The sequence below is a fragment of the Dermacentor silvarum genome, chromosome 3 (assembly GCF_013339745.2).
Source record: "Dermacentor silvarum isolate Dsil-2018 chromosome 3, BIME_Dsil_1.4, whole genome shotgun sequence".
In the NCBI taxonomy this organism is placed as follows: Eukaryota; Metazoa; Arthropoda; class Arachnida; order Ixodida; family Ixodidae; genus Dermacentor; species Dermacentor silvarum.
In genome coordinates this window covers 165,382,805-165,410,429 of record NC_051156.1, presented here as the reverse complement: position 1 = coordinate 165,410,429, position 27,625 = coordinate 165,382,805, and the positions used below count along the sequence as shown (strand labels likewise).

The following is a 27,625-nucleotide window of genomic DNA, read 5'->3' as shown; positions in this document are numbered from 1 at the left end:
TATCTACAAAGATTGCACAGCAACTTTGGTTCTCCACAAGAAAAGTAGATACCTATCAAGAAAGGGGTCAGGCAAGGAGACACAATCTCTCGAATGCTATTCACTGCTATGCTTAGAAGAAGTTTTCAAGCTCTTAGACTGGCAAGGCTTAGGAGTGAGGATCAACGGCGAATACCTCAACAACTTTCGGTTTGCAGATGACATTGTCGCTATTCAGCAATAACGGGGACGAATTACAGCAAATGATTGACGACCTTAACCGAGAAAGTGGATGAGCGGGATTGAAGATTAATATGCAGAATGACAAACTGCTACTCTTATTTTTTTACTTAAAAAAGTGTATCATCATCATCACAATCATCAATTCCCTGCCGCGACATTCACATTTAGATGGGGGTGAAATGTAAAAAAACGACCGCTCACCGTGCATTGGGTGCACAGTAAGCATGCCCAGGTTCTTAAAATTAATACGACTTCCCTACGGCGTGCCTCATGATCACATTGTAGTTCTGGCGCGTAAAATCGCACAACTTACTTATTATTATTTTTAATGTGGTTTGGAAATGAAGTAATCGTAAATCATTTTCTTTCCTCAGTACCCCGACGCCCAATACCTCAAGCCCCGGTACCTCAAGGCCCAGTACCCCAAGCCCCGGTACCTCAAGCCCCAGTACCCCAAGCCCCAGTACCCCAAGCCCCGGTACCTCAAGCCCCGGTACCTCAAGCCCAGTGCTCTCCGGAGTTGCGCCGTAAGAGACCGACGCACACGCTGTGCAAGCCTCCGAACCGGGCGTGCAACATTCGGAACCAGGGCGTGAGCAAGGCCGATCGCTCGCTCATCCTGAAGCTGCACAACAGCTACCGGAGCCAAGTCGCGCAGGGCCGCCTGCCGGGATTCCCGACTGCAACCGATATGTTCCGAATGCGCTGGGACGACGAGATGGCCGATGTGGCGCAGGTACGGGCGGGGATCAGTGAGCACTTTCTTTTTTGAGGGCCTGTATAGTTACAAAAAACATCGTAAGTCTGAAATGGTTGTGAGAACAGGCGCCAGCCAATAGCAGTCGCACATTGTTGCCACTTGCCAAGTTGGCGTCAGAGAAGTTCATTGAACAGCGGCACATGCCCTGTGTCAAATACCCAGTGACCCAAGTTGTTCGGACGGTTGGTTTCGGACCCTGTTCCTTCAGCACTGCAGCCCAGCGTGCTAACCATGGACTACCGAGAGACCCACGTTTGAGGGAAAACGGTTAGAGACGCAGATAGATAGACAAATAGCCCCGAAAAGTGCGTGAAATGCCCTAAGAATGCTAATCGCATAAATAAATAAATAAATAAATAAATAAATAAATAAATAAATAAATAAATAAATAAATAAATAAATAAATAAATAAATAATATTGCCCGCTGCTCTTTGGGAGCGAAGGTAAGAGTGGTTGACAATGAAACGTTAGCTTTATGATAGGGTGCAGGTGCTTACAACTTAGCGCCAGCTGATGGTGCAAAAAAAAAAAAAAAACAATACACAGAGACATAAAGAAAAGCAGCAAATTTAACTTATTGGTGGTTCGAAAACGTTAGACCTCACTCTAACAACGGTACCTGAAACAATTGATCGCGTAGAATAATTGAATGGGTTTAGCGAACACACAAATTACTACAGTAACTCTCTGGCTATCCGCCCGCCCTTTGCATGAACTGAATTAAAGAAAATTAGACTATAACAAAGCCAACTACAACGCCATTAACACGAAATTACTTCAATTTTTGATAGCGTTTTAATTATTGCCTTCTTTTTACAGTCGCTCAGTAGAAGAAAACTGGTTTCTTTTCAAAAATAAGATTTCGAGATTAATAGAGAAGCACGTCCCTTTGACAATTGTAACTAATGATAAAATTAATCCGTGGTTTCACAAGGCGCTGTGTTGACTGAGAAATAAAAAAAAGAAGCTGCTTTATAAGACAGCGAAATATCCTTGTTCGCCGTCTGCTTGGGATAAGTATTGTTACTGTTTTTAAGGATAAGTACTGATATGAAATTGCTGCTGCCAAGGAAAAAGTATTTTTCTCAAGACTTACCATCACTCCTTAAGGCTAATCTGAAGACGTCCAGAAAAGTAATATGTCTAGATCACAACAGTAACGGAATTTCCTTGCATGATGAATATAACACACCTAGCCCCGACACTGATTGTCCATTTGTTTTCAATTCATTCTTTTGGTCTGTCTTCACTAGTGAAGACTGATTTTCTTGAGCAAGGTTACTCTTACATGGCACCCCATGATAATTCAGTCCAAGGTATTTCTAAAATCAGAGAAAACCTCAAGGTGTCGTCTTCTTGTGGTATTGACGATATATATTAACTCCAAAATTTACAGAATATACATCAGTCTCAAACATAATTTTATTCCACATATTTCAGCAGTCGTCAATTACTGGAAAGTTACCTGCGGACTGGGAAGATAGCGAAGGTGGTGCCAGTCCATAAGAGTGGAAATAACTATTCACCTCGGATTATCGCCCCATTGCCTTGACATCCATTTCTTGCAAAATGCTTGGGCACATCATAGCTTCACATATTTACGCTCATCTAGAATCTAACAATTCTGTTATAATCAGCATGGCCGGATTCCGTAAGGGTTTTTTTTTTGCGAGTCTCAACTCTTTGAATTTACTATTGACCTGCATTCTAACAGAATTTGCTACTGACCGGCATTATAACGTAAACTCCAACGTACAGACATTGCATATTTGGGGACTTTGTTAAGGCCTTTGACCACGTAGCTCACTTCCGCTTGAATTTAAAGATATCATCGCTAAGACTAGATTAGTTTAGGTTTACATGGCTCCGTAATTTTCTAACCAATCGGCAGCAATTTACTCTAGTAAACAATTATTCTTCATCACTTTGTTACGTTTCCTCTGGGGTACCGCAAGGCAGCGTTCTAGGCCAGTTAGTCATTCTCATCTACATCAATGACTTTCCTGACAACATATCCTATGTTATGCGCATATTTGCTGGTAGTATTATTTACCGTACAATGTACAACAATAGCGACCATCTGGCCCTTCAACAGGTCGTTGAACGTATTGGCGAGTAGTGTAAGACCTAGTTAATGACATTAAACGTTGCCAATCGTAAACCAATAACTTTTATCGTAAACTTCATAACTCTAGCGGCCTAAATAAAATTAACACTATGGAACGTACTGAGCAGTACAAGTACCTAAGCACAAACCCAACACCAAATCTTTCTTGGTATATAACTAACACACATATAACTTTCACATATAACACATATAACTTTCGTCTGTGAGCTAACACATCAAGGTCATTAGGTTACCTACGCCGTAACCTGTATAATTATCCCTGCAGTGTACGTAAACAGGCTGATCTCGCTTTAATTCATCCTCAACTTGAATTCGCCTGCTCAATTTGGTCCACGAATCAACAATATCTGATCAACATGCTAGAAGCCATTAATAACAAAGCCAGTCGACATATTACGAATAACTACAGATACACATCCAGGCGAACACAATTAAACAAGACTTTTCACTTCAGCCACTCGTCGTGACATTGCTCTTTTATCCCTATTCTACAAATTCATTCACACCAGTATGACGTCCTCTGTACACCTTTATCTCGCTCATCGAACTTCACGCAGATTGATAACAACTTTAGCTTAGCGGGCGTGTACGGTGATACTGACGAATTTAACTTATCGGCACTCCCACGAGCTGTCCGTTTGTGGAATAACCTTTCTGATAACCTTGCATCAGAGCGAGATCACGCAAAGTTTTGCAATATTTTTTAAAATACCTATACTGCAAAATTTGATGTTCTGAATTTGCCACTTTCAGCATTGCCCTTGCCTATAGTACTGTTTTCGATATTTTTCTTTCTTTTTTCATGTGAAAACGATCTTTTATCAGTTGACTTTATTCTCTGTAGAACTGTCGCGTTGAGTTAAAATTACTTTTTTGATCGTTGTTGTGTTTTCACTTTTGTTACATTTTCAATTTGGATGCCAGTGTTACTCCCTTCCTATTATAGTTTATCTGGTTAATCTCGTGAGTTCATTCACATCTTTCTGTACTAATCGATTTTTTATTTTGCTATCTAATCATTATGTATGCTTTTATTAGACTACCCCCTTACACAATGCCCATGCATGAGGGCTCTGTTAGGTACGAATAAATAAATAAATAAATAAATAAGTAAATAAATAAATAAATAAAAGTCGCAGTTTCACCCGAAAGAGAAAGAATCGATTGCGATAGCAAATTAGTGCACAGATATACAAAGAAATGATAGCAGTTTTAGGGGCCGTGTAAACATGTAAACATAGGCACACTTACTAAATTAACAAGCATGATGTCACGCGCGCACAAGCCAACATGAACGCTTCTCACTCGATCACCTCGGAAACTCCCTGTCAAAACGCTGGAGTGAGTCAGCGCGGCAACAACAGCGAGCGAATTGAGCTTCGTGCCGGCCCTCGCATCAACGCGATCTTAGCCGCGAGAACGCAGGGAGGGCGGACGCTGCCCCCACCGCAGATGGCTTTCAAGATACAGCCGCGCGGGCGGGCGCTCGCGGCGCAGAACGTGCGCTTCCTTCCCGCTTCCCGCCCTTGCGTGCGCGAGCCGCCATTGCCGGCTCACCGTCGCATGCTTTCACTCGCACACACAGCGAACGCGCGCGGCGACGATTTTATCGCTCGTGGTCTTTATACGGAACCTCACGGCGACGACGACGGCATAAATGCGTGTGGAGTGTCCAGATAATTGCTATCGCAATAATAAATAAATAAATAATTAATTAAATAAATAAATAAATAAATAAATGACAGTCTAACTGAACTTGAAAGATCAACGGGAAAAACATTCGTACCTAAGCGTGAGGGAACAGTTACTGCCGTGATCGGCGTAGCCGGCAGTATCGAGCCTATCAATCGACGGAGCTGTGAAATGCATAGTAACAGGTGTACAGGTCGCTCAGCCAGCGCTGACCTTCGGATGCCGAACAGACATGTCACATGGCACCGCGCTTTCGATTCGCGTAGCATGCACGCCAGCGAACGTGTCGCAACACCGCACTACCGAAATGTGAAACTCGGTTTGTTGCGGCATAGACAAAGGTGCATGGTGCGGAAGGACAGACCTACGCTTCTCGCCGCATGACTTTGCCTGAGAAAGAATCACGCTCCGATCGCAAAGTGTGCGCAGCTAAAAAAAAAGAATAGAAAAAAACGAAAAAAAAACGGAAAGAAAAAAAGGAGCAGGGACAGAAGCAAGCTCGACATCGTATGCAGTAAAGGCTCACGAGACTACCGGCCAGTATCAGTTACCGTGCGGATTTCCAGCAGCGCGCGGAGCCGCTGCGTCAGTATCGGTAGCTATAGGTGTTGCTATGGGCTCCGTGTTCGTAATATAGGAACATTATAGCACATTATAGCGCATATAGAACGTTATGTACATTAAACGAGGTCGATTTAATTATATCAGTACGCATTTTCACACTACTGACCCTTTTCGTGGTGATCCCGTGGGCGCTGTCATGTTTGATCACGTGGTGATTGCTTACCTCAGCTGCCTCCGTTGCCTCCGTGTTTACAATGGACATAGTATATGGCGCCCGGCGCGGTGCAGGAAAGTTTCGGGAGATATCGTAGACGTTGACTGGGTGGACGACACGAAGCTTTGGCCACAGCTTCAGAGGACACGTAAAAGCGCTTTCGGAGCTCCTTAAGCTTTGTCTAAACGCTGCGATCAGCGTATATTGTGCTTGTTCTAAAAGCGAGGCTAAAAATGTATTCCAAGCTATCCAAACTTTCCGCTTATGAAATGAATCAGGATCAGTGTGTTTCGCTCTTCCTTCTTTATTTGGCAAATACTTTGAAGCAGCGGCTTGTCACGTTTCTGACTCAGTGAAGTTTCTCGGTGCGATCAATGTCTCATTATTTTCTGTCTAATCGCTCACGCGTGTGCTCAGTTGCAATAGATTTGTTCTTGCTGCACGCAAGGCTTGGAATGCAGCTGTTCTGTATTTTGTAATAGCTTGTAGCAAAGATGTATTACCGCTAGTAACTCGCTTACTCCTGTGGACCGTGATGAAACTTCCAGCTTCGACCACTCCTAAGCTGTGACGTCGCTGTCACCCATGCTTTGGCGCAATGATTCAGGTGTGCGCCCAGTCACACATTCTTAATACGTTGGCTATAGTGCGTGCGTAAGATTGAGTGTGAGTCGGGGCAAATGTGTGTATATAACGTGCGGGAAACTTACTATACCAAGAGGCGGCACCTACTCCCTTTGTCACTGTTTAACTAATTCTTACCGACGTTCCGGGGTTGTGAAGTCTTTGTAGGTTAGCGATACAACGCTGATGGATGAGTGATTTTTTTTATCCACAAGGAAAGTTGATCGTGCATCAAGAAGAAGGGCCTGCAACACAAGCTGTCGGTATGTAGCGCTCCATGAACTTCGTCACCCATTCATTCCATTCCTTAATATGCCAACCACTATTTTTGCAACCAACTACTGCGCCTGCCTTCATACCACCGCTCCACATTTTGCAGAATGAATGGAGCACAGTGCGTGAGCGAAATCCCCAGTTGCATTTCTGACAGCTGATCGCATAAAAACAAGGGAGAAGCAGTAATGGTTTCGTATTCGTGCGCTTTCGCTGCGAAGAAACGTGCCGCCCCTATTAAAAAAGTGTGAACGAGAATGTGCGAGAAATGTTGTACGCGATTATTGCTCTATAGACTGTACGAGAGAACTCGTTTAGTCTACAAGAAATCGCACAGTCTACACAGCAATAACCGCGTACAACATTTATCGTAGACATGTCTACGAGATCGCGTTCTTGTCACTGAACGAGATTCGCATACATCATAAACGAGTGTTTGTCCGAGCTGAGTGCCTACAAGATAACGAGCTTGTACGACCTGCGAGAGAATGCAGTCTGAAAAAGATTGGCACTTCATGTTCATATTTACTATAATAATGCAAATACAATTCTCGTAAGTGCACTACATGCAAGATCACTTGTACTGATCTTACTACAGTGTTGTGTTGCTGTACTGGTTTGTTTACAAATCTACAGTAAAGAGTAATTTTGATGTGAAAAAATGTCACGGGAAGTAATGGCTTGTACTTGTTAACAAACGAGTATACTTTACGCGGGTTCTTCTGCACACCCATTCAAGCTTACAATAAAAGGTATGTCCTGCGATTTTAAGCAATAGCACGTCATACATATCACAAGCGCTGTTGATTGGGCCTTGTTAAGGCACTTCGATACACCCAGTCTGTCGACAGAGGACCACTGGAACGGGCTGCTTCAGTGAGTGCTTGCAACGCACCTATAAAAGTAAAGAAAAGCGATCAATTTCTTCTCACACATGCAATAACATAACACATCGGCAAAAGCACTTTGACTTAAATTCACACGTAAAAATGCTTCAGCATTGAGAACATGAGATAGTGAACAAAATTGATTAAAAATAAATGGTTTCCTCCAATGCTCATGACTCCTAAAGAAACATGCATTACTGTGGTAGAATAACCTGTCACATTACTATGTCATTGAGACAAGTGAAGAAAAAAAAAGACACACGTTATTTGAGTAACAATAATTACTAGTATTAAAGCAACAGAAGTAACAAGCATAAAATCTACTTTTAGAAAGCAGCACCAACAGGTCGAGTTAACTAAATTACTTGGAACTCCTCTACTATTCTGCCAGCAAAGTAAAAACCGTAGTGGCCATTCGGCTTCGCACTGCTAGCAGTGCAATTGCACTGCTAAGCCGAATGGCGCAGGATAAAATCCCAGGCACAATGGCCACATTTAGATGGCAGCAAAATTCAAGAACACCCTGTTAGGTCCATTGGGCACACGTTGAAGAACCCCGGGTGTTCAAAGCAATCCAGAGTCCCTCACTACAGCGTCTGTCATAATCATATTGTGGTTTGGACAAACAAAACCCCACAATTTAATTTATTTAAAGCAAACAGTATTGCATAAGGCCAAATATTTATATAGATTAATCTGACAGCAGCTGCATTTAACAAAAGTTCGTATTTTCTAAAACAAGAAATGGTCTGATGGTTTGAGGAAGAATCTACTTACGCCAAAATTATTGCCCTTAATTTTGTATGGCCCATTCTGCCTTACTTTCTTTTTAACCAAAATTATGTGTGCACTGCAGGTGCTCACTACACATAAAAAAAAAAATTGGCACCACTCATTGCATGGTTTTGTTTCAAGCGACCGCACAAGCGTGCTTTGCAATTATTAGCCAATTCAAATGATTGTCAAAGTTCTTGAAAACATGGACTCCTGGACAGGATAACTAGTCATCTTGGGCGGCTTTCATCACTTTTTGTCCACAAAATCAAGCAGAAAAAGACATTAACCGGAGTTTGCAACTGTTAATGCATTCTGTTTCATAATGATGAATTTATGGCCACTGACACAAACCAAGTAAAAAAAAAATGGCGAAAGCTTTCACTAGGCCGTGCAAAGCTCAACGCATAGCGAAGCTGGCCGAAATGCTGACACCACGTTTTACCGCGTTGAAATGCCTACAACGCGTTCTAGCAGACCCGCTCCGTGAATGTCTCTCTCTCTCTCTCGGACTTGCGGCCGTCAATGCGCGTTGCATAGCGCAGCTTGCAACACTGACACCGCGTTCCACCGCGTTCCACCGCGTTGCAATGCCGACAACGCGTTTCAGCAGACCCGCTCCGTGAATGCGTCTCTCTCTGTCTCGCTCTCATTTTCTTTATCTCTCTTCCGAGCATAGCACGCAAAACCTCTTCTTCACCTCGCAGAGCATTGGCACGAGCGCGTGCGAACGCGTCAGCTGTGGACGAACACGACGACGCTCGAACGCAATCATATGGTTCGCATAAATGCGTGTTCTGCAAGTGTGGCTGTATAGCATAGTGGTTATGACGCTTGCCTTGGGACCATGGGTACGCGGGTTCGAATCCCGCCTCGGCAAGAAAACTTATTTTCTTATATTTCTTTCTTCATTGCTGATGATGATAATTTCTTGATACGAACCTCAAATTACGGCTGGCTTAAACAGTTCCGCTGCTGAAAAAATAATGTAGCTTGCACTAGTGGTGCAAGGCTAAAGAAACAGCGGAGCTGATCGGCACCTATCTGGTCCGGGCCTTACGGGCTATGCTTTTCCGGAATTTATTGATTGTAGATTGGCTATCGCAAGGCATTAGCCACGTATTTGGGCAAGGCCAAGCACTACCAAATTATCCCCAGCATTTCCGGGAATTTATTGATCGAGTATCGATTAGCTATTGATTGGCTATCGCAAGGTGAAGCGAGGCGCAGCTGTGCGCAGGGACGTCTTCGCTAGCGTGGCAGCGGAGGAGCTAGGCGAAGCGAGGTGCAGCCGTGCGCAGTGACGTCATTGCTAGGCGAGTTTTTGCGCATGCTACGCGGGGAAAGAAAAAAAAAAACACCGCATATCCACGAAGTGAATGATGATGAGTGGGCGAAGCAACGGCCGGGGGATCATTCGGGCAAAACGCCGGAAGCGTTCTCCGGAAGTGGAAGCGGAAGCCGGCTTCCGGAAGACGGAGCGTGACGTACATAACACACACACACACATATATATATATATATATATATATATATGTATATGTATATATACTTATGCATATATATACTGTACATGTGTACAGTATATACAGCGCCTATATAGCCCTTGTACACCGCAGCGCCCTTAGCTACGGACGAGAGAGATAGAGAGCGTGCGTCGGGATTGAGACAGAAAAAGAGAGCACAGCTGCGCCTCTCGCGGGAAGGGCGAGTACTAAGCGTGGCTACGACGGCGCGACGAGGAACAAGGCTCGACCCTAAGGAGCTTCGGCCCTAAAAGCTTTACAGCTCCGCTGTTGAAAGCTCCTATTCTGGAGCCGATACTGGTTTCTGGGGTACACCATGGCAGGTAAGCTCGTGGGTCTTTCTCTTGCTTCAGAAAGAGCTTACGGCTGGCAGGTTCCACGGTGCAGGTCACTCTCGTCAGGGTTGGGTGAGGTGCCAATGAAGTTCATTCCTGTGCGCAAAATGGCCGTTTCAGGTTTAGTGGGCTTGTAGGAAGACAAGCTCAAGATAACTTCCTGGTTTGAACAGGCTCTTTTGGTTTTATAACGTCAAACTTTCTTGCAACTGTCTGCACAGGCTGTCTGTTAGAGTAGCTGTGAAGTTGACATTTAGCTGTAGGTTCCTGAAGACAGGAATAATGGTCTGCTATTATAGTTCCCACCTTGCAAAGAAGGCTTCAGTTGCCAAGCCCTTGATTTTCGCTGATAATTCTTGAACCCTTGCTGCTAGTAATTTTTTCCTAGCTGGCCGAATTATCTTATGGCCCCACATTGACACTAGCGATGCTTTCTCAAGTGCAGATTTTTCGGGATAAGGTTCTTTACTTTGCAAGTCTGTTTGCAGGAAAGGTGGCACTTACAGATTCATCTTGTGGACGAGAATGAAACGAACCAGTAAGTCTTCGTTACAATGTTTAGTCCATATCTTTTGCAGAAGGTGCTCTCAAGGGTTCGACGAAAATTAATTTAGCCAGGTAACATGAATATGATGTTGTGGTCAAATAACAAGTGACTACCATCGTTAGCGATGAGACAGTTTTTCGTCAAACCTTCAACTCCTACTGGACTACACACAAGACATAACCAAGAGTTGCCGGTTCATTTCACTCGCGTCTAGAATCATCATCATCATCATCATCATCATCATAGCCTATATTTATGTCCACCGCAGGACGAAGGCCTCTCCCTGCGATCTCCAATTACCCTTGTCTTGCGTTAGCTGATTCCAATTTGCGCCTGCAAATTTCTTAACGTCATCACCCCACCTAGTCTTCTGCGGTCCTCGACAGCGCTTCCCTTCTCTTGGCACCCATTCCGTAACTCTAATGGTCCACTGGTTATCTACCCTGTGCATTACATGGCCTGCCCAGCTCCATTTTTTTCCCTCTTAATGTCAACTAGAATATCGGCTATCCCCATTTGCTCTCTGACCCATACCGCTCTCTTCCTGTCTCTTAACGTTAGGCCTGGCGTTTTTCATTCCGTCGCTTTTTGTGTGGTCCTTAACTTTTTCTCGAGCTTCTTTGTTAACCTCCAACTGTCTAGCTGCCCCATATGTTATCACCGGTAGAATGCAATGATTGTACACTTTTATTTTCAACGACAGTGGTAAGCTCCCAGTCAGGATTTGGTAATGCCTGCCGTGTGCACTCCAACCCAATTTTATTATTCTGTAAGTGTCCCCAGCAGCACAACTCGGCATGTCTATCAGAAGGCTTTCATTTCACTTTGACAACTATCCTCCAATGGCGGAAGCCCAGTTTTTTCCCACAGAATACAAGCGTTAACCATCTGCACAAGCTGAATGCGCAGGAGCACCATAAAAATACCACAATAGCTTCCTATCCAATTCCACCTTTAAAATAACACTGCCAAGTTCACTTCTTTGTTAGAACAAATCAAATTGTTCTGGAATCAAACAAGCCCGCCCTTTTCATACACGCAAATATAACCAGCACTACTACTGACATATGGGCATTTCGCGGAAAAATACACCAAGCGCAAGAGCTGAAGCTTGGGCATGTTGGTAACCGTTCATTTTGATGGTGTTCATAGCGAACACATGCCAAAAGAAAAAGCGACAGACAGTAAAAAAGAACTTTCCTCTTTCGCACTGTGTATCCCTTAGTTCCTTGAAATTTTGCGCTGTGAATGCCACCATCTGCCGGTCCCTTAACTATTTAGTAAATGTGCACTCTGAATAGCGTGGAAAGGAACATAGAGACCAGATAATGCTACAATATATAAAGAAAAGGAAACATGACCTGCGATGCAGCACATCTTTAACCAACTTAATTTTCAACCAACATCTTAAGCCTGCCACAACGCTGAAAAAAGATTAAGCAAGTTGCAGTGCAAGACAAGAGTTTGATTTCACAGAAAATACAGTTACATTTATTCTATTAGTTCGGCAAACTGGTGGTTATGCAGTATTGTGAAAAGGTGGCATCATTGAAAAGCAGCTTAATTTTTATGTGATAAATAAGCATACATTCAGCTACAGAGATCAGACTTGATATAAATCTGCAGGCAGTCAACACGGTAAGTGAATCTTTACATGATTGTTGAGGTAAAAAGAATCGCCGACACATTCCCGACACACTGTACATGTTTTGGAGAAGGCAGTGCTCTTCTACTGCGATCGTTTAACAGAGGTCGAGTGAATATAGTATGTTTTAATTTATTGCAGGACATTTAAAACAGATCCTCTTTGTGGCTTTTTTGGGACTTAGGAAATGAGTAGCAAGTGCACTGACATCTCTGAGCACCTCAAAGACAATACTGAAGATTACATGGCAACAAACTGCTGACATGCAAAATAACTTTCCGGCAGCGTCGTCTCATGCCACATCATTCAGACAAAAGGACTAATACCCGTACCACACGGGCAAAGTAAAGTGCACTTTGAGCGAGTGCACTTCGCGGCTAGTGTCATTCGCAGGCTGCTGCACGGGAACGCTTAGTGACACTCACTGCAGAGCGCACTCGCTAGCGAGTGTATTCGGCGAACACACTTCGCGGCGGCGAAGTGTGTAGTCTCGTTAACAATGAGTAAAAAATAAGTAAAGTATTATTGAAAGAAGAGTCAGGAGTAATTTTTAATAACATTGTTTTAAATTGCTAACGTTCCAAGATGATAAAATGTGTCACACCCTCCCCCTCCCCCCCCCCCAAAAAAAAACAAGAACAGCAAGAAACTACTCTCGCTCTCATGATGTTCACGACCACGCCGGGTAGTGGCTGCGCAATTGCTTGGCGGATCGAGTCGTTTTGATTGTTGCTGGTCGAGTTGCCGGCGCTTGTAATGGTGGAATGTAGATGTTGTTTTTAACAATAATAAACTGTTTTGGTGCACACATTTTTATATTAACAAATATATGCTTTCCCGTCTGACTCCCTATTGCCATGGCCATGCATTTGAAAGAACACTTTTCGTTCTCGTGTAGCATCACGCCGCCAAAGTGACACTCAGCGCGCTGAAGGGCACTCGCTCAAAGTGCACTTTACTTTGTCCGTGTGGCACGGGTATAAGGCTAAACGTTAGGTAGCCACACACATTTTAACCTTCAAATTAAAGTGCGTAATGACCTTTGTTTGCAGCTTTTAATAGTGTGTAGTTGTCGGTATAGCACGCTATGGTTTAATTATTGTAGGACCTGCAGCATGGCTTAAGCAAGGCGTGCCTAAAACACTTTAGTTACGTGAGAAAATATTGTTTCTGGCGCTCTTACGGGGAGCAGCCTATGCATTATTCACACACAAAAAAAAAACTTGTTTCCCTGAGAATGTCAGACAATTGCATATTTCAAATTGTCCATTTTAAAATGCATGCAAAGTACAGCATGGTTTCCAGGGTACCACTGAATATTGAAACGCAAATCAGTTGAGTTCAGCACTCAACACCGTAACCAAGCCTGTAAAAGTTGTGCATATTGGCAAGTTGACCGAATAAGGAGAAGATGAAAGAGATGATCCCCACTATAAGAAAAGCAATAGCAGTGTTCAAGCTACATCCCATGTCATGACGTAATGGTTCAGCGGAAATCCGCTAGGTGGAGATAAGTAATTAATGCTCACGTTGGTTTCGACGGGAATTCAGGGCGCAGGCTCCTTTCCCAAGCGCATCACCCCAGAAGAAAGCCGAACGCCAGGTCGGGGCACGCTTGTACCCATTTGAACCAGTGGGTGCCCGGGGGTGGTGGGAATCGAACCCATAGCCTCCCGCAGCCGAGGCGGACGCTCTACCACTAGGCCACGGCTGCGGTTACTGCTTAATTACTTATCTCCACCTAGCGGATTTCGGCTAAACTATTCCGTCATACACTTGCCTTTGCTTCGAGTTGTCGACAAATTCGACTTCGCCCTGCCATCTGCTAGCCGCCTGGTTAGCTCAGATGGTAGAGCGGCTGCCCCGGAAAGGCGGTGGTCCCGGGTTCGAGTCCCGGACCAGGACGAATTTTTCTTCAACTGCGAGGCTTTCTTTCGAGGAACCCGGTTGTGTTTCCATTGTAGCAAACTGCTACATTTTTGGGTGGATGTCTCAGCATGTCATATGCGGAAGGTCAAAGCATACCAAGTTTTCGGTTACGCTCTCACCTGCGACAACTGCACCAATCTGACTGACATTCATAACCAGCAGTTTCGGATACACATTATCAAACCTGCAATTTATGTGACATAAGAGATCAGCTTCAAGCTTGATGCTATGCTGCACTAGAGGCGCATTATGAAATGGCAATATTCAAACGTGATACTTCATGGTTTGTTGCGAGCTTGAGGAATTCACTTCTTCATTTATACACATACATCATAGGCTGCAGTTGGAATACTGCGTGAAGCGGTAGGAAGAACATTGCTAACCAAAAGAGTACATATAATAAAACAAGTCAAACAAAAGAAAACAAAAGAAATACATACTCTCTCACACTGCGATTACTCATTTTGAAACTAGCTTATAAAAACAAAGCGAGTACAAACTTTTCCATGCTGGTAGCACTTTGGAAGATTGGATCTTGACTTGAGACTTCACTTTTAAGCCACCTTTCGTGGTGTTTTCTCATGACGTCCGTTTAGGAATGGGAATCAATAAACGGCCCCCGAAGAAGAGAAAGAAAAGTGTAATGCAGGATTTTTGACTACTTGAGAGAAATAGAACTAGGAACACAGAATCTGTGCAGGCACGATTGTTAGGAGTTAAGTTTGCTAAAAAGTGCAGTAATAGAGGTAACCAATGCCCTTCTGCTTTTGTTGGGCAACTCATACCAATATATAAAAGATACGTATGTGTGCCTTAAAACACAGTTCCTAAAAAAAATGTCACTATAGAGTCAGTAAGATGCACATCATGCATATTTACTTAAGTCCCCAGTTATGTTTAACTCAGAGGAGGCTACTCAGCTAAACTGATTAAACTGAAGGTAGGCCAGATTTTACAATATGCGATTGAATTAGTGCTTGAATCGTATATAGAAACTGGAAATTATGAATATGGCATATAAAGCAAAAGTGTTGTACAATATGCCAAACCTGCCAGCCTGTAAACGTTATATTTTGCAAAAATTTTAGACATGAAATCCTGAGTTGGAAAGACAGCACGCTCTTTCTGAAAGCTTGCTTTCAGCACCTACATAGTTCGATACACACGTTATTAACCATTAACTTGGAACAGCATAAACTGACAACATTGTTTTTAGACGAGTGCATTTTTCTGTGCTTTTGCTGCTGCCGATTCAGCCAGCTTCAGAAACTTATCTGAATAAACCTCGTCTGAAGAAAGTGCCCCTCAGGTATACTCGTTAGGGATTTTGAATTGCTAATAAGAAAGCAGCACAACTGCCATCACAATTTATTAATTTTACATGAAATTTCGCAACCTCATACCACCCCATCTTTCAGCAACTTTAAACCATCTCCACTAATAGAACTTAATTCTACAACTCAATGCAACAACAGTAACCTTGTAGAACGAGCCCAAATTTCTAAATTTCACGATTCAGGACAGTTGGCAGGCTCAAATTATGCAAACAATCAAATGTCGAATTTTTCATAAAGTGATACCCTTCAGGAAGTCTGCATTTATTTATTTTTTGTAAAGGCACTCAGTGTCAGGTGAAATACGTCATATTACATTGAGAGATTGAAAACAATTTGCATAGTTCCGCGTGACACTCACGGGCACTAGACAAACGTCCCGTATACCTGTAGTGGGTAGACAGTCCTACAAAGACGAAACAGAGCAGCTGATTCGTCAGTTGCTCTTCTAAGCCAAAGTCCACTTGAGCACCCCCACGGTCCACCAATCCATGAACGGTATCCGATTGCTTTTGGTAGGCCGCAGCTTGCTTCAGGGCCATCTTGTCCATTACTAGGGACCCACAGCGTCCCTGCAAGAGTTACAACAGCATGGCTCCGATACTTTTACTTCAAGGCAAAAAAATTATTTACCATCTTTGAGTGCAGTTTCACCTCAGCATGAAGGCGCTGCTTGATGAGACAGGTCACTACCTCTCCAGTACATGCACCAATGTATCGCTTGAGAGTAGAGCGACTCGGTAGAGACACGACAGCAGTATCCCGAAGAAGGCGGTACCCAGCTGGCGATATTGCATGCCAAAGAACACATTTGCGTATTGTCTCCGCACGCCATCGTCCCTTTTTTCTGCTCAGGAAAGCAAGCTGCTCTTGAAGGAAGAGAGCCTTTTCATTGTTCTCCTCTACCTTTTCCCGCAAGTATGACTTATGCATGCAATGGGAATTTTTCTAAAAGAATGTTCAAATGGAGATTAATTCTCACCTGGAGGATTGTGACGTTTGTGTTCTTCGTCAAAACTTCCGCCTCTTTAGCCCGCTGTCTCAGAGTATAGAGCTCTCCTTGTAATTTTTCCTGCTTCTTCTGGAGCCTTTGACATTTCCGGATGAGGTTTTCACTTGCCTCAGAAGATTCGTCGTCCGTGAGAAAGAAAACCTTGTCTGAACTCCACACGGCCTAGTTGCCTTGAACAAATTTGTGAGGCTTTGGGTAGACTTGCTATGCTCCGGCCTCTCGCATGTTTCAGGCAAGCAACAAGCAGATTCAGGTGACGGCAAAAATGAAAGCACAGAGGCAGATTCACTAACAGGCCCCTTCATTGGTGGTGCCTGTGAATAACCTTCCCTGTGTGCTTTTCTTGCTGCCTTTGCCTGAATCTGGTCCATTGGTGGTGCCTGTGAATGGCCTTGTGAATGTGGCAACAGTGCTTCTGTCAACATTTCAGCAACTTGATGGACCATATTGCTCTCAGACACACCTACGTATGTCTATTGGTCAGTCCTTTCAGATGGAGAGCAGTCGGGGTTGGAGGTGTCTGGCCTGGAACATTAAGAACCGCATTTGTAATTATGTTAAGTGGTTTGCGAGTTAGGTCACGAAGCATATATCAGACACAAAATTCATGTGTGCCTCAGATGGAGAAGATTAATGCAAAACACTTGCCTATTTCTCTTGGCCTCAACATGCATGCTTGCTTGCCACGGCCTTTCGCTCCTTGTTGGGTGGTTCCAGCAGGTAGACTGGGTAGCTCGGGAATATTGAAGGCATAGCATCTGGTTTTAACTTTCGCATCTTCAGGCCTTCCCTGTAGTCTTCTAGCTTGAAATGCAAGATGCAGACCTTGCTGCGGTCGCTCAGTACCCATGGCTGTTTCCCTGGACCTGCAAATATATCCGTGTGTATAATTTTGCACCAAAAATTCCTGGTGGTATGCAATGGTAACATAAAATTTGGTATTTATGTGCGGACCACTACGTGACAAATAAGGAACGCTTGTAGGCTCACTAGTGTGACTGCTATTTCAATTTAGTGGCGCTGGATGCGTTAACGACAGCTGCACTTGTGCCTGTTGCCCTTAACGAGAACGAGCATGGTGTTTTGTCAAGGCGCAGCGTTTGCACAAAACAGAGTGCAATGCACTAAATGAAGCTTCTCATCAAAACAAAACCTGAGTGCATCACATCAGTATGGATCGGTGGCAAGTGGGTGCTGAATCCCTGCCACAGCCATGTGCATTGCATGGCCAGGCTAGAGCACGACAAAAGGTAACTACAGTTGCTCTGCTGTGTAAACGACGTCCACTAGCCGCGCCCGTGTTTCTAGTCGCCAGCAAACACACTGCCGCAACACAACACTCTAGTTTTCTAGCTGTATATGGTAGACAACGTGATGCGAAAAAGGTCTTGAGTTGCAACTGACCAGCCATTTAGCCGATTTTCATGGTGTACGGCATAGAAATCATCCGATACCTTACCTTCTGCGTGTCGAGAAATCTTCTTCAGCCACTCGTGTCGAATTTGGGTAACGGGAAACTCGTGCAACGATATCCCAGACGCGATCCTTGACCGCCGTCCTCTCGAATTGCAGAAAGGGAAGCAACAGTACACCATTGCGGGAAATGGTGTAACTGCTTCTGTACCGGGCGTATATCACTGCATGGGCCGATTTTTTCAGCCCGAGCCCGGGCTCGTTTTTACGTTGGGCTGCCCGCCCGAGCCCGACCAAAATTATTTTGGCGAGACACGGGCCCGGCCCGGGCTCGGAAATAATCTACGCTACCCGCCCGGCCCGGCCCACCACCCCTTTACCTTAGGCCCAAGCCCGGCCCAAGCCCGGCCCGAGCCCGGCTCGAGACCGAAAAAGACATGTTTTTCAGAGTCGAGACGCGCGAGGATAAATCGCTGCACGTTACCTGCACACCACCAGAAAGTCCGAGCCCGGCCCGGACCCGCGTCAAAAAATCCGAGCCCGGCCGGGCCCGGGTCAAAAAGCACATGCCATGCCCGAGCCCGTGAAAAAACTGCGCTACCCAGCCCGGCCCCGCCCACGGGCCGGGCCGGGCCCGGGCTTTCGGGTAAGCCCGAGCCCATGCAGTGCTCTACCGTACCCTAATGCTGTTGTTTACTGTGCAGTCGCTAACTGACACACGATCAACTCCAAATGTCACAAAGGCAGCGCCTACCGCACGCACCCAACAAGCAGACCATGCGGAGCAGATGCGGAGACAGCGACTGAGAGCTAAGCGATAGGGGTAAGTTGTGGCGCCACGGCATGCTGCGGCGGTTTGACGAAAAAAAAAACACAGACACGTAAAAGTAAATCTGGCCTCAGGGGGAGCGTCGGCATGAGCGTACAGAGGAGGTCGGGACCCCAAGACTTATTTCATTGCTTAAATTTAAAAACTAGTCATTCGGGCTGTGGAAATGATTCCAATTTATCCCGGTTTTCGGGCTAGCCGAAGAATATTTACTTTTTTTCCGACAGCACTATGACGTTCGAGCTGTCCTGTTATTACTTTTGGTAAAAAGTGCAGACATAGATATGTCCAACTAGACTTTCGCTTTCACATTCTTAGAAAATTCTAAGCATCACCTGTAATTTTATTGCGATAGCAATTATATGGACACTTCAACCGGATTTCTGCCGTTGGCGTCGCCGTCGCCGTGAGGTTCCGTATAAAGTCCTAGGGCGATAAAATCGTCGCCGCGCGCCGTATGCGCCAGCGAAAGCGTGCGGGGGGCGCGCGCTATCACGGAGAGCGAACGCACGGCGGAAAGCAAACGCGACCGTCGCGCGAAAGGCCGTGGGGGTATGGGAGGGAGGGAGGGAGGCGGCGCGACGCTGTGCTCCGGCGCCAAGGGCGTATCTTGCAACCGGGCGCAAGAGGAACTTGCCACTCAATCTCCTACGCGAAAGCAAGAAAGAGGGAAGGCAGCGCGGGAGGGAGCGGGAAGGAGCGGGGGGGGGGGGCACATCTACTCTGCCAACAACCGTGCTCGTACGTTAGCTGTGGCGGTCGCCCGCACCGTCTCGTATCTCCACACGGCTGTGACCTTTGTATGGGCTGTGCATTCGCCGCTGTTTCCGTTGAAGCGGTAGACCGCACGAACCTTCGCCCGCTGCGGCGGTTGAGCTTGCTGCCAGCGTTTTGACAGTCGCTGTCTGCGGTCATTCAGTGTGATATATTCATGTTTGCTTGTGCGCGCTGACACGACGCTTGTTAATTCAGTTAGTAATAGTCGAGCCTATCTCACCTGCTCATTTTCCAACACGCGCTACACATGCAATGCTGCCCGGATTGGCAGTGCAGCGCTACAGTTTTGTATATATCCCTTCGCACCCGCATGCGCTGCCCACGGGAAGCGCTTCTCATCAACACCACCGTTTCACACGCGCCTTGTCGTGGTCATCGAGTATTTCTTCATGTCGGCCGGCCTACGCCGCAGCACACCTGCTTACTTACTAAGCTCATGTTTACTACAATTCATATTGCTACCAAAGCCGCTCACCTTACTTCGTATGACATTGCTGTGTTGCTATCGCATTCATTGCTTCGCCCTTAGGGCGAAACTGTGTCATTTTTTCTACAACAAATAAGCGCTAACTTCTACATAGCAGCACCTTTTCTCAATATCGATCAGCAGTAAATATTTCAAGAGGACAGTCTCAAGCAGAATTTTTGTGTTTTTGAATATATTAGTTAAAAGGTAATAAGTAATCTTGAAAAGTTTGAAAAATAAACTTTGTCATGAACTTCCCTGTAGTGTTAACTATCTAGACCTGCACACGATACTAGTCAACTAACCTGAGCAAGTATGGTGGCTTTTCAAGATGGCATAAGTTAACAGCGCCTGCGAAATATTTGGCTCCATTGACTGTGGCTTACTTCACCAACGGTTTCCCTACATAAATACCGTATTCTGTGGCTACGCACATTGCCTCCAAATCATCAGCCTATATTTATGTCCACTGCAGGACGAAGGCCTCTCCCTGTGATTTCCAATTAATTACCCCTGTCTTGCGCTAGCGTATTTCAGCTTGCGCCTGCAAATTTCGTAACTTCATCATCGCATCTGGTTTTCTGCCGACCTCGACTGTGCTTCCCTTCTCTTGGTATCCATTCTGTAACCCTAATGGTCCACCGGTTATCTATCCTACGCATTACATGGCCTGCCCAGCTTCATTTCTTCCGCCTAATGTCAACTAGAATATCGGCTATCCCCGTTTGTTCTCTGATCCACACCGCTCTCTTCCTGTCTCGTAAGGTGGATACACACGCGAGGGCAAAATCCCGCCTGCTCCGCGGGCCAAACAGTCACGTGGTCACTTGAATTCGGCGCAGCCGAGTTAGGTCGCATTCCCACAGCCGGAGCTCCGTTTGCGGAATCCGCGTGCTTACTCTCGACTCCAACGCTTATTATCAGCTGCACGTTTGCATACTCGGCGTGCTCTATATTCCATAGCGCTGTGAATCCCTCAACAAGAGCCAAAAAAGTGACGTTTGCCTCGTCACTTAGCGTTTTTTTGTGCACCTCACTCATGTTGAGGTCACGCAGGCTGCGCGGTCCGAGTAAATAAAAATGCGCGCGCAACCATGACTCGCCTTTCTCGGTGCACCACAGCAAAAGCACGTGCGGTCGCTGCTGCACAGCAACAACACACGTGGCTTCAAGCCGACAACATGCCATCGTAGCCACGCCAATCTGTCCAATGTTGACAGATTTGACGCTCACTACGCTAAATTGATGTCAGACGACCGCCAAACGGACGGATGGAAATACCGGCGAGCATTATCAATCCGGTCAGCGAGCGGAGGAGGCCGGACTAGGCGAGGGCGGCACGTTTTGATGACGTGCGCGTCATGTGATACGCCATCCGCTGCGAAAATTCCTCCTCCGTCCGGTCGTGTGAATGCACCTTTAACGTTAGGCCTAACATTTTTCGTTCCATCGCTCTTTGTGCGCTCCTTAACTCGTTCTCGAGCTTCTTTGTTAACCTCCAAGTTCCTGCCCCATATGTTAGCACCGGTAGAATGCCCTGATTGCACCTCCCTCATGACTCCTCCAAATATACGACGATAAAGAAATTCAACCACCCGCTGGAGCGGTTAGATGTTACGAGCCATTTCCTTGCACTAACGATGAAGACGACGATCGGCGGATGTTGCGTGTGTTCGGGCATCTTGACCATTTTTGTATATAGTCTGTTTTTATACCGTGCTTCATATTTCAGCTAATTTACGCCCCTTCACAATATATATGTCTGGTTCTACGTAGTTCAGCCTCTTGACAGTGTTACTTCGTGTGCGGCAACCAAAACTTTGCGCAGACTGCCATGATCACGACGCGAGAAGGAAAATCGGACCAACAACACATGCAGCCCGAGCAGTCAGGTACGCTTCATGTACACATCAATAAAACAGTTTTAGCAGTTACGCTCCGCTCCTCTCAGATCTCACGCGCTGAGATACTGCAGGGAACTTCGTAGATTGCGTATTTGATGAGCGCGTCTTGCCGAGACGCGATCGAGCGACGCGCTATCAACTCGGCTGAAAAACGACGAAGAGGCCCAACACGCTGTCACGCTCAGCTGTGTCGGCTTTGTAGCGGAGCGAGGGATGCGGTCTTCGTTCCGCTGCCGGTATGAGCGTTGTGCGGAAGCGCAATAGCGTTCCCGCTAAGCGGTTGTGTGGCATTTGCTAGCGTATGCCGGTTTGAGCGGAGCGCACAGCAAACGCTCAGCTAAAACACTCCAATGGCGGACACTCGCGCCGAGCGGACTGGAACTGACGCGCGTGCAAATTATATATAGATGAAGCTCTTGTCAGCATCAATACGTATTTCAGAGCAATTTTCATGAAACTTTTCACTAAATGTAAACTACAGCAAATGAACACTAGGAAAGCACTTTTATAATTTTTGTCGCTGTAATTTTCATCTTGTGCTCCGCATAACAACGCACACTACAGTACAAACCATAAAAATGCGCCAGGCGTCGGACTTCCCTTTCGAGCCGTACTCGGCAAACGCTCCTTCGTGTCAGATCCAGCGGCATCTACTGCACGAATGGTCCTTCTGCCATAAACACTGTTGATTTGCGGATGAACTCCAGCATGTGATAGCGCAACTTTCAACACAATGTTCCGTGCACTGTGATCCTATGCGAGATTGGCGAGATTACCAGAGGCTTCTGATGAGCCAGGAACAAAGAAAGCGCAAATGGACAGAACTACGATGATCAACAATGGTGCACCGCACTAAAGACGCAGTGAGATAATAGTGTTGCACAGGCCCACGGGCTTAGAGATCGCTCATGCACACAAAAAAGAGCACATTTTCTCTCGGCAAAGCGTAAATATGATTCAACTATCATATCGGCCATCCACAATGTAGCGCTCAGGTACTGACAGCCCAACGTTACTAGACTAGTAACGTTGTGACAGCCGAAGACGGGAGAATGACGTCATCTCGTAACAATAGAGGCACCGGAAGCGGTTGCAACTTGCAAGAGCCGGATGAACCTCATGACTGCCATGTTGTTTACATCGTCGTCTTTGCCCCGGTAATCGTGATCGCATGGATCGTGGCATGCTTAACATTTCCATGTTACGGGAGTTTTGCGGCTTGTTTCAACAACGTTGCTTTCAACAGCGAGGACAGCAACCTGCGGAGCAGCCATATCAACCGTTCGGGGCCGTGAAATTTGTTTGGAATTCGCAGCACATCGTCGTTTGGTTTGCGAACGTTACAAGGTCTTCGTGTTTTATGCGGCGTAATCGTCGACGCATTTGGTGTCGAGTGGAGCCATTGGCACACTTTGTTCTGGCTTGTCGTGTGCCGTTCTGCCGATGTGTATTGTTCATGAGTAGTGCCGTCTCTGCATCGGACTTTGCTGCCACGCCGGCTCCATTTGCTGTCTAGCGAACGCGTAAGAACGTCAGTACTGTCCGTTGCATGTGCTTGGCGTTTTGTGTGTGTGTGTGTGTGTGTGCTCACGCGTCTTATATATGCGTCGTTATTGTGCGTGGTCTAAGATGTTATTGTGTCAGCGCTTTGCAAAACAGTTTTTTCATTTGTTGACGGCGTGTTCAAACGCCAGGATAGGCTAAATGTTCGTCATTTAACGACCATGCTTTAGTGTAGGGACATTACCATTTTGGTCGTTTCGAGGTCAGCTTTCAACGCGTCGTAAAGCGTTGCCTTGCTCTGAACCATCACTGGCAGACGAATTATTCTCCTTTAATTTCAAATTCAGTTTTGTGCAGTATATGCACAGATAATGGTTACCAAGTTGCTACGCTAATCTCCTTTTGCCACTGTTGAGCACATATGAGGTTTCTTTACTACGTCAAGCTCTCGCAGCATCCAGTGTACAAGTTGTGAAATACTTAGTGCAAATAGTTTAACAGCGACGCTGTTCAAGCCAACCGTAATGTGGTTCGTATAAAGAAACTATTAAGAAAACAAAGTTCCTTGCTGAGGCGGGATTCGAGCCCTCGTACCTTCGGTCCCAAGGGAAGCGTCGTAACCTCTAGGCTGTACAGCCACGCTTGCAGAACATGCATTTATGCGAACCATATGATTGCGTTCGAGCGTCGTTGTCTTCGTCCGCAGCTGGCGCGTTCGCGCGCTCGTGCTCGGCGAGGTGACGAAGAGTTTTTGTAGCGTTAGCTACACTGGCCTAGCCAAGCCCGTTTCGCGCGGCACATCAAGAGCCGTGCTGCGCATGCGCAAGGATCAGTGATGTCACACGGCTTGCGCACCGGAGCCAACGGAGCCGGCACCTCTCGCGCACTCCGCCGCCGCCGCGCGCTACTCACCGCCGCCGGTCTGCGCATTCCAGAGGAGTGACGTCGTAGCCGTGGTAGACGCGCTGGCGCCGGCGCGCGCTCGCTGTGCAGTCGCCGTCTGACACTGCGCTGGAGCCGCTGCGCTTCTGACTGGCGTTTGCCAGTGTGGTATAGCCATGGAGAAGGAGAGCGCAAATGCTGCTCAACAGCGCAGAAGAACGGAGAAGCTTGACTCATCGGATCCTGAAGTAGTTGCCCGGCAATTAGCGGTTGAGCGTAGGAGATAACCAGGAAAGCTAAGAATAATCAGCTGAACCTTTGCTAACGCTACGTATATCCTGGCATAGCCGAGCTAAGCCACTGCAACTTTTGCACGCTATGCTCGGGCAAGCATCCTAATTCTCGTGGCTATTACCATTATTTAAAGCTAAGGCAAGGTACCCTCACTTAAAAGCGCCAGTTACGCATAAAACGTGAAAACAAACACCTTTATAACAGTCACCGATGTTAGAGTGCTGCGTCTCTGGCTTCCCCTTGCTCACCTTCACTCAAAGATGTGCGGTAAAGCAGACGTGTTGGTTTCAGCAACTCTGCAGTCTACGAAAATTTCGCCACCTTGTCTTAAAAGTTATTTCGTGCCTGGAGCCGCACCCCGACAGTTAGCTTCGCATCTAAAGGCTTTATGATAAAAAAAAGGGGGGGGGGGGGACACACGATGACATAAAGCTCAGTATCACGCACGTGTCCTATCACGTTTCAGACGACATCTCGTAGATCTGATACAAAGATATTATCATACGATCCCCACTGATGCCACGTACGTGGTGCTGTTCGCTCTGCTGCTTTGTCGACACTCGATGCTTCAGCCTAAAATAATGACTCTCCTTCAGAACGCGAATGCCCGCAGCTGTTTCTGTAGAAAAAGTTTAGTGTAACCGAAGCCAGAAGCTTAATCGGCTGTCGTCTATACGTACCTAGTCTATACGGCTATCGTCTATACGCACATCGATATCATTCTTGTCGTGATACTTTTTTTTCTCTTTCTCTTTACGAGCGTACAATGCAAGGATAACGACAATATGAAAAACAAGAATTCGAAATTATGCAGAACTGCTTTAGGTACGACTGCTTATTGCAGCTTAGAAGACGTAATTACATTTCGTTATCTAACGCTGCAGTATAAAGTTACGGCTGGAACTTTTCTTCCACACAGAAGCCATACGTTTATGTACTTGATTCTGCAGCTTACATAACACCACTTCTAACGAGACACACTCGCCAAGTCAGAATGCTGTAACCGCTTACTCCGCTCAAACGGACGCGTTTAATCATATTTTTCCCACACACGACTGCCGATTGCAATTATATACACTTGTCATTTTCTAACATCGTTCTGATTGCAGATTGTTTGTCCTTAGCACTTCTTATCTGGTCCCCGCAGTTCCCGTGATTTATTAACATTGTAATGCCCAACATTTCATTTCAGCTACATTGTGTTTGGTACCTGATGATACCTGATTGAAGCACGAGAAACTTGTATGCATATAGCCTATACGAAAGCTTTGGTACACTTGAACGAATTTTCAGATGTGGATGGTTCAGCAAACAAAATAATTGATGACTTTATCAATTGGGTCGTTGCCCAAGTAACTATTCGTAATTCTTTCATACAAACGTTTTCTTCATAGCCTCAAATAACGGGGAAGTTATAATTTTTATTGATGTGGAACTGTGTTTAGGCTTTACGGCGTTAAACTTCGTGTGATCGCAACACATGCAGTTGCGTTCAGTATGAACTGAACCGGGTGCCCGTGAGGCGCTCCGAGAGTGCGCGATAAATTGATGTAATAATTACCATTAATTTTAACGGTGCTCCCCAATTTTTCGTACCTGCCGGCGCCGCCGTGCAATCTTGGAGCCCCTTCGACCACAGGCACTGTGTTGTTGCACCTCATATTGAAGGTGACTGTACATACCGCGAATATTTCCAAGAGAGCAAAATACTCTTACAAGTGCATCGTATCTTTTTTTCTGCGTTTGACAGGCACACTCTAACCAATGTACGGAGCCCGGCTACGCAGTCGACCACGACGACCAGCTCGACCGCTCTACGTCGCGCTTCGACTTGACCGGCCAGAACTTGGCTTGGGCGGGGCGACACTGGTCTCCTCCGACGCCCAACTGGACGTTCATCATCGACTCGTGGTTCAACGAGTACCAGTACTACTCGCCGCAGGACGTTCGCGAGTTCAACCCTTACACGGCCCGGCAGACGAAGCACTTCACCCAGATCATCTGGGCCAAGTCTCGCTACGTCGGCTGCGGCTACGTCAACTACAGCTTCACCGACCCCAGCGCCACTCCCCCCTACATGGAGATGTACGCTTGCAACTACGCCCCGACCGGAAACGTGGTGAACGTGAGGGCGAAGCTGCCCATCTACGATGAAGGTCCCACCTGCAGCGCTTGCCCGGATAATGCTCGCTGCGACCAGACCACGGGTCTTTGCGGCGGCAAGGGGCGCCGTCCTCAGTCGCCACTTCCGCCGCCTCCAGCTGGCAAAGTTCCCGACCCGCAGCCAAGTCCTAATCCAGTGACGGCTCAGCCTGGCAGCGGAGGTGGAGGCTCAGGTGGGCAGAGTGGGAAAAGCCCGGGAACCGACACGAGTTCCGATAGTCCTGCGGAGGAAGACGAGCCGCCCAGCTGGCTACCCTTCATTGCAGGCTTAGTCGCGGTGACGGTGGCGCTCACGTGTTGCCTCTACTTTGCTTTCGCGCGGAGAACGAAAGACCAACCGCAAGAGCAGCAGGCGGCGCCCGCGGGAATGGGGTCCCAGTATTCGACTGCCTCGACGACGGCGTTGTAGTTCAGCGCGGACAGTTTCCAATTTATGTCCGGTGATGAGGCGTCTCGCTGCCAACGGGACAGAGCGAACGCGCATGCGCGGGTGGTCTTGCGAGATGTATTTAATTTTGGTTCGGAATGTCACGTCAATTTCAATATGTAATTGCCTTGTTTGTAATTACCTTCTATGTAGTTACTTTCTTTATGCCTTGTGTATATGGTGTTCATTTTTGCTAATGTATAGCCGTTTAAGCGCTGCGATACACGCTTGCGTGTATGTGCAATGTATACGCATAAATTACGGCACGATTTTGTGGCACGAATGCAATCTTGAAAACGCGCATTCAAAGGAAGCAACGTCCTAACATCACTGGCCGCTTTTCAGTCAAGTGATATAACGAAGCTAAATGGACGTGTATATATACCGTATATGCCTAGCAGTTTGTAAAATTAGTTTTAGCGAAGTCTTCTGATAACTCTATTTTAAAATAATCTTAGGACTTTGATTTTTTTTTTCAGAATAATCTGGCCAGCGCATAA

The 27,625-nt window shown here is 46.2% G+C and overlaps 1 protein-coding gene across 1 annotated transcript; it reads left to right on the top strand.

Annotated features, from left to right (window-relative positions):
- Positions 1 to 390: 390 nt before the first annotated feature.
- On the top strand, positions 391 to 27,107 carry LOC125944400 (CRISP/Allergen/PR-1-like). The gene is made up of 4 exons (XM_049664832.1): positions 391 to 396; positions 597 to 749; positions 812 to 958; positions 26,286 to 27,107. The coding sequence occupies exons 1-4, from the start codon at positions 391 to 393 to the stop codon at positions 27,105 to 27,107; spliced, it is 1,128 nt and encodes a 375-aa protein (XP_049520789.1).
- The last annotated feature ends 518 nt before the right edge of the window (positions 27,108 to 27,625 follow it).

Excerpts from the sequence above, each read along its gene's own strand:
- LOC125944400 (XM_049664832.1), top strand. Across the intron at positions 750-811 it reads GTGCTCTCCGGAGTTGCGCC|GGCGTGAGCAAGGCCGATCG; the intron begins GTAAGAGACCGA and ends ATTCGGAACCAG. Across the intron at positions 959-26,285 it reads AGATGGCCGATGTGGCGCAG|GCACACTCTAACCAATGTAC; the intron begins GTACGGGCGGGG and ends TGCGTTTGACAG.